The 8,309-nt window shown below is 36.2% G+C and overlaps 1 protein-coding gene across 2 annotated transcripts in view; it reads right to left on the bottom strand.

Moving 5' to 3' along the window:
- Positions 1 to 221: 221 nt before the first annotated feature.
- ZFAND6 (zinc finger AN1-type containing 6) overlaps positions 222 to 8,309 on the bottom strand; it is a 70,293-nt gene continuing 62,205 nt past the window's right edge. For both annotated transcript variants that reach the window (XM_058542216.1, XM_058542215.1), the window contains 2 exons: positions 3,361 to 3,474; positions 222 to 1,150 (listed from right to left, as the gene is read on the bottom strand). In XM_058542216.1, the coding sequence (XP_058398199.1) occupies positions 1,002 to 1,150; positions 3,361 to 3,474 (263 nt within the window). In that variant the 3' untranslated portion in view covers positions 222 to 1,001. The remainder of the gene's footprint in view (positions 1,151 to 3,360; positions 3,475 to 8,309) is intronic.

The raw sequence follows: 8,309 nt of genomic DNA, 5'->3' as shown, positions 1-8,309 counted from the left end.
AAAATATGACATCTAAGGGACAGAAAGAAGTTCTTGGCTTTAAAGAAACGCTGATATCTTCAACTCACAAGAATGTAAGAACACAATTTATCATCAAAAGATTAGTCACAAACAGATGCGAGATGAATGATAGTAGTACTCTTACAAAATTAATAAAGTAGAAAATGAAAGGACTAAAAGTCAAAATGAACTACCAGAAAGAATACGGAGAAAAAGTAACGTAAGGGAACATTATGGTTTTCCTTTTTATTTAATCAAAGACTGGTGGATAAACATAAATACAGCACAATTATTTCAGATCATTCTTCATATTGTATACACACAGACCAATGAACGTAATCTGAAAGAAACCTGCAGTTAGCAACGAAATGCATACAGCTTTTCCTTCCCTCGCTCAAAAAAATTTAAAAACACACAAACTTAGAATCTCATCAGCACACACTCCCTTGTGACAAATGATTCAGACATAAATAGTGGGTGCAAAGAAACTATATGCTAACACATGTATAACCTTTGTTAATGAAAAAACAGAAGCAGCCATAATGATTAAGATACATTCAGTTACTGGTAACTAGTTGTGCCCTAAAGGGCATCATCAAAAGAGAAATCGTGCTGCAGAGAAAAGCTATATATACATACACAATGAGAAAATAAACTGCAAGATTAATGCATGCATGTTTAATACTGGAAAAATCACAGCCCTCCAAAATTTCTCCACGTTTGTTATAAAAGCCCTCTGCACTCAACTAAAATTAAAATGATCTTAAAAGGATAATACTTGTAAAGTTTACTTAAGTCTTTTCAGCCACAGAAACTGCAATGGAAATAAATGTTCAGAGTCATTTTCAAAACAAAAACAAAAATCTATTCTTCTGATGACATGCATGATTAAAAGGTCTATGCAAGATACATTGCTCTACATTCCCAATGACTAGGAAAAAAAACCTCAAGTCAATTTTTAGTTTGCAGATGGTCAAAGGATTTTGTATTCCAGCAGGAGTTCAAATCTTCTGGATCTTTTCACCAACAACTACCGGATTTTCTTTTCTGATTTTCTCAGCAGCATCAGCTTTGTAATTGTAAGAGCAATTGTGTACATCTGAGTAACGGTGTACACCACAGTAAACATTTCCACACCGGCATTCAAACCCTGAAAATGGATTAATACACACATGTGAATTGGATGGAAGGTCTAAATATTAAGTTCCTTAGCATAACTAATATGAAAAAGATCATGTATTTAGGGCAGCAATCTAAACTAAGACTCATTCTAAACGAGCAGTTTCATGATGTAGTAACTTTCTTAAAATTCACTAGCTGATAGCTCCATTTCTTGTTCTTATATACAAATATAGGTCTGTACCACAGCAAGTTATAACCACTTCTCTGAGCTCAAGTTTTTCTACCTGTGACATGGCCATAATTACTACTTATCAAAAACAGGATTGCGAAATTAAAAATGTGAGAACATTTCTCAAATACAAATACTACAATGTGAAAATGAGCATACTCTCAGAATGCAATCTTAAAATTTAATTAAGAAAGATGAAACTTCTGACAGAACTGTTAACAAAGAACACATTAACCATATTAGCTTTCCTTAGGTAATTTCCAATGGAGATGCTAACTGTAGAGTAAGTGCACGGGATCTAAAGTTAGGTTGCCTAAGCCTGAATCTCCTTACTAACATAGGCAAATTACTTAGCCTCTCTGAACCTCAATTTCTGCATCTGTAATTCTGGAATAATAAGTTACTGTAAGGATTAAATGAGGAATGAATTAAGTGCTTAACATATAGTAAACATGCAATAAAGGCTACTTATTTTAGGGAAATGCCCAAAAAGTTGAAGCCAAAAGAGAGATATAAGGAGTGTGGATAGTCTTTATATAAAACTGGTCCTGCTTTCCAAAATTAGGATTTTATGGTATGCTGGAATTGTTGGAAATGGAGCACAGGATCAATATTTTAAACATTGACATCTGATGTAAACTTCCTTTACCACATTTTTTTTTTTTACTTCAAAACCATATTCTGTAACATCATAATAATGAATGAAAAATGAAGCCAACAGTAACACTAGACTGACAGAAACTTAGTAATTTTCATCTTGTCCAATCTGTCAAAGTTTCAGCCTTTCAATCATGAAGTCTGAGAGGTTCTGAGATTTATAAAGACTATATTTGATACTAAATATGTATATTTTAAAATGTCTTACTTGTTCATGTTTGTATTCTTTAAACAAACACATTTGCTAAGGTATAGGTCAGCCTTAAATAGCTTTGATATCAGACTGTGATCTCCTTTCCTCTTTATCTCCAACCTATTCCTTATGGCCAGAGAAGACTTCCTAAAACATAATTTTGCTCAAAATCTTAACTACTCTTCTCAGCTCATAAGCCAAATTTTTACGCAGAGTATTCAGCACAATGTCTGGCACATAGTAAACAATAAATGGTAACTATTTATAGCTGCAACTCCTCCCCACCAATTAACCACAGCAGACATTATTAGCCTTGTCTCTATTTCTGACTGCAGTATCAAACACCCTTCTTCACACATTCTATGCTATAGCTACATTGCCCATTTATGCTCTCTGAATATGCCCTATTCTTTCCTTTCTCTGGGCTTTTGTTCAAGCTATTCTTTCTACCTGAAATGCCCCTACTTCCATCAGTTATAAGTCCTACTCGTCTTTCAAAACCTAGCTGAAGACCCATTCTGATGCTTTCCTTGAAAGACTTCTACTCCATGCTTCTTTTATATAAATCAATTCTCCCGTCCCTGAATTCCCAAAACAATCTATTTGACTGGACTCAGTGTACTTTCTTTATTAAATATCCAAATAGTATTTTGAACATTTTTTTCTCCCTCTCTTAATAACAATACCATCTAACAGCTCTGTTACCGCAGTCAACGTGTATTGATTACTTATTGTGTGGCAGCATGAGGCTAATCGCCTTACAAGTATTAACTCACTGAACCCTCACAACAACCTATGATTAGCCACAGGCAAAGTACTTCACAGCTCACCAAGTACTTAAGTATTCTCTCAGGTGCCATTTCTGCCTCTTTGAAGGCCAGAGCCACATCTTGGCCCTTTCACAGCACCTGGCACACTGACCTTACTTGTCTAATATTCTCAAACTCAGCTGAAATGAACTTTTAAAAGAAAAGCTACTCATTTCACTTTTAGGTATATAATTAAAGCTACTCTTATTTCTTTAGGAAAATTAAGCTGATGCATATCCAATATTAACTCTCATGGGAACAGAAACAATCTTAATAGAAGCCAGTAATAGTAAGCCATGAGTTATTTTAAAACACAATCTTAATTTTACACCATTTGATTTAGCCCTTACCAGTAAGTCCCACTTTCTTCCTGCACATGAAACAGCGATTCTTTTTCTGTTTTGGTTTTTCAAGAGACTTGCTTTGCTCTTCAGATGGCTGCTGTGCCGTATCTGATACTGAAGCTGACAAAAATAGGAAGGTGGTAAAATTTAATTATTCAGTAAGATTTTGATATTTGGTGGTGGTTGTCCCCCACCCCCAGTGATTTGTTATTCAGAGCATAACTGAGGACTTTATCTATTAGCATGGAAAGATCCTCACATTAAGTTACAAAGTAGTTTACATAATATGACCCCCTTTTAGTTAAATGTACGTACGTATATATGTATGTATATATACACACATGCAGAAGACCTAGAAAAATACATTATGTTAACAGTAGCTCTAGAAAGTGCTGTATTTTCTAATTTTTCTAATAATTATGTATTTGACCAATAAAAGGCATACACACACACACAACTTGGGTATTCTAACAGAATGTGCATGTAAGAAAATGGCCATGTGCAAACTTCTATATATTGTTGGGGTGAGAACTATGTAGATTTCTCAGAGAACAAGGAAAAAAAGGCTGAAACCAAGATTTAGTGGAATACTACGTATGTTTAAAATTCTCTGAATGTTTCAAATAAAACCTTTAAAATGCTAGGAATAAGATAAATTGATTAAAATGTTATAATTAAGATAATAAATTGATGCATTTAGGTAGTGAAACCAAGGCCAGTTGCACCAAGACAAGTCAAATTACTGCCCCTAAATCCTAACTAATATGACCCCCCTCCCTCCTGTCACTAACTACTCTGGCCATCCTGAATGCTATCACCAGAGTTACAGTCCATACACATGACTTAGCAGACATGACATGTTGCTCTAAAATGGTCAGTGACTTGCCACGGATCAAGTTGATATTTTATCACCAACTAGTCCTTCAGGAATCTACTGCTCAATCTACTGCTATGGGACTATGCTAGGCACCTCTGCTCAGGCTGTTTACAACCAATTCAAAAGGGCTTCCTTTCTCTCCTTCATTTCATCTAGGTCCTCTTCTTTCTAAGGTTAAGCTCAAGGACCCCTTTCTCCAGGAAACTCCTGTCTTAGCTGTCTGCAGCTTTTCACTCTGATTACCCTTAACTCCCTTAAAAGTCTCTACCAAATACTGGGCACTTCACATGAGCCCCGATTTCAATCCATGCTTCACGCATTGCATCTAATCATCTGCCATAAGCGAAAATCTAATGATGTGCCCTCCAATGTTTAAAATTCTTTCACAACTTCCCACTAACCCCCAGGATAAAGTCCAGAGGTCCTTCATGATTTTTCTCATCCTCCTTTCTCTAGCCTCGTCTCTCACCATTCCTCAATGATACTCCATGTTTCAGTCATGCTGAAGTATTTGTAGTATCTCTGAACATACCAAATTCTCTCTTCCCTCTGGGCTTTTGAAAAGTTGTCCTTTCTATGTGGAATACTTAATACTTTTTCCATGCCCTCTTGTCCCTCTCTTTACCTGGCTAACTCCAATTTGTCTTTCTTGTTTACGCGTATAACATCAACCCTTACTCCATTCCCTTCCCCACAACTCAAAATAGGAAACCCTTCTATGTGCCCCAGTTGCACTTTCCATACTACTATAATTGCCTACTTGACTTAACTTGGCTTTAAGTAAACTCCTTCAGGACAGGAACCTGTCCTTTTCATCCCTGTTACCAGTGCCTATCCCAGTGCCTCCTACCACACAGCAGGCACTCAACCACGATCTGTTGAATTGAATTACTGAATTACTTACCTTATGTATTTATGTGCCCTGTTTCCCCAACTACACTGTAAGCCCGCTGAGGAGAGGGATGGTATCTTATTCCCTGTTTGAATCTCCAGCACCTATCACAGTGAACTACACGTAGTAGATGCTCAAACATTTGGTGTTATGGATTCTAATCTGCTTATGTTAACACATTATCTCATATTTTAACAAAATACGACAAAAGGCAAAACACCACAAACTAATGAGTAAATATACATGAATGAAGAACCCTATAACATGACTACTCCATCTAGACGTTCTGAAGCTAGATGGGAGACAGTTCTACTAATACAAACATTTTACTTTTGAAACAGAATATGGACACATAAAACCTTTTATTTTTAATAAATAAATATCCCTAGAATGTAAGCTCCATGAGGCAAGGGCTGAATGTCTTGTTCACTGTTTTCTATCCCCAGCCCCTAGAACAGTTGTCAGATAAAGTTTGGCTGTGTGTAAAGAGCTCAAAAATAGTTTAACTTGCAATCAGGAAAAAAATCTATTATATTTATTGTCTTTGAAATCTATACACCACAATATCTAACCTGTTCTTCCAAGAGAGTCTGATATTCAAATAAACTAATATAAATAATGCTTTAATGGCACTAACAACACTACCACAAGATTATGTATTTTAACAAAACTGGTTTAACCACTGAAACACAAACTTTGGTATCTGGAAATGGAGAAGAATGAAAATACATTTATCTGTTATGCAGACAAATGCTATTACATACCTCAACAAAGGAATTTCACAGTATTAACCCTAAAGATCTGTCTACAGCAAATGATTTTTTTTTTAACTGAGACAAACACACAACCTTTAAAGTTAAGGATCAGTTCAACACTGGCTATCTAAAAGCTTATAAGCTAGGGCTCAAATTTGAGGCTGATCAACATCTACTATATCCCCGTGAGACTAAGGTAACCTCAGCTTACCTGAAACTAGTCGCTGGTAGTCTGAATTTAAACATTCACCAAATGAATTCATGGGCAAGATGATATAGTACTCTGTAAAAGTCTATGATTCCCAGAAATTACCCTGGTTTCCTCAGTTTATATATGAGATTTAAGACCAAAGCAAGCCTTATCAAACTGTAAGTTATGGAAAAGGAAACAATTCTATCTTTTAAAAGGGCCATACAGTGGACTAAAGGCCAAAATATCATAATCTTATTGAACCTGAAGCCAAAATAAGGACAGTTTCCTCAGAACTAGGCAGTTTTTAATAATCTGAAACGAGAATTGGAAACAGAGATCACCTGCTTGTTAATGATTAAGAACCGGCGGCGGCCTATGTTGCATCCACTGATCCTAAAGGTCTATTTGCAAGGCCTACACAATGACACAAAAGCTGTGAAATAAACTGTACAGCACTTGCCAACTTAATTTTTTTTTTTTATGATTCCCCCCCCCCCCCAAAGCCCCAGTAGATAGTTCTATGTCATAGTTGCACATCCTTCTAGTTGCTGTATGTGGGACACGGCCTCAGCACGGCCGGAGAAGCTGTATGTCGGTGCGCGCCCGGGATCCGAACCCAGGCCGCCAGCAGCAGAGCACGCGCACTTAACCACTAAGCCACGGGGCCGGCCCTGCCAACTTAATTTTTAATGGGAATCCCAACTAGACAAAGTCTACTGGCCACTACTTTTAATTTTAAGATACTTCAAAAAGCACCAGGCAGGTAAAATTAGTTTAACTACCCACATGGAGGATCACATTCAAGAGGAACAAGGCCCTCTGCTCTGGGTCCTGTAAAAAAAAAAAAAAGAAAGAAAGAAAAAAGTACACAAATATAACAATGAGTACGTAAAACTATTTAGCACTATCTCGGTTTGGGGGCATATTCATACACATGGTAAAAAATAAAACTGAACATAAGATGACATTAATAGGTAACCCTCAAACACTACCTTACAGTAGATACAGAATCTATGTAATATAACATATATGCCTTCCTCAAAGAGTCATGACAAGTCTCCTCATTCAAGGATTAGACTAAGCATTTTTGAGGGGACTATTTCTGCTCACCACTGTACACCCAGTGCTGACACAGAGCAGCTGCTCAAAAGATACTTATTGAATGAGCGTACACTTTTACAATGACCCACTGGGATAAAATTCATTTCCCTTCTCTGGACCTCATTTTCTTATATGCAAAATAAGAAGTTGGAGCAAGTGATCTTTAAATTATTCCTAGTTCAAAAATTCTTTACAAAATGCGAAAAATCTAAATATTCAAGAGAAAAATAAGCCTGTATAGTCAGTGTCCAAAAGAAATACAATAAGTCGTATATTTTACATTTTTTAACAGCCATGTTAAAAAGTAAAAACAGATAAAAATATATTACCATTTAAAAATGTAATCAATATGAAAAATATTAATGAAATATTTCACTTTTTTTGGTACTAAGTCTTCAAAGCCCAGTGTATATGTTACACTTACAGTGTAACTAGCAAATAAATATGTACCAAATATCTAATTTTGGACTAGCCACATTTCAAGTGCTCAGTAGCTACACAGGGCTAGTGACCACCATCCCGGACAGAGTAGCTCTGTAGTGAGATCAGTTTCTATTAGCAGCTATCTGGGGGCAAAAAACTGTTACATTAATCTTCTTAAAATACAACTTTGTGTTGTCTTAAAAAACAAACAAAAAGCAACCAACCTTCAAAATGGCTCTCTTCCCTGACCATTGATAGAAACAAATATCTTAGGGATTTTTCCATGATCTGGTTCGAAACAACCTTTCCAGCTTTAGTTCCAACATATACTTGTCTGAATCGGCCACCCCAGCAGCTGTTGTTCTCACTATTGCCCAAATTCCATTTTTTCCTACCTGTACGCTTTTGCTCTCACAATTTCTTCTCCAGCAAAAAAAGCCCTTTTCACTGTGCCTATCTTTCATATGAATGGAATCATACAGTACATGGCCTTTTTCACCTGGCTTCTTTTATTTAGCATGTTTTCAAAGTCCATCCATGTTGTAGTATGTATCAGAACTTCATTCCTTTTTATGGCTGAATAATATTCCTCTGTGTGGATATACCACATTTTGTTTATCTAATCATCTGATGCTGGCCATTTGGGTTGTTTCCACATTTTGGTAATTATGAATAATGCTGCTGTGAACATTCTTATACAAGTTTTTGCGTGGA

Source organism: Diceros bicornis, chromosome 5, assembly GCF_020826845.1.
Source record: "Diceros bicornis minor isolate mBicDic1 chromosome 5, mDicBic1.mat.cur, whole genome shotgun sequence".
In the NCBI taxonomy this organism is placed as follows: domain Eukaryota; kingdom Metazoa; phylum Chordata; class Mammalia; order Perissodactyla; family Rhinocerotidae; genus Diceros; species Diceros bicornis.
This window is presented reverse-complemented; position numbering and strand designations above follow the sequence as displayed.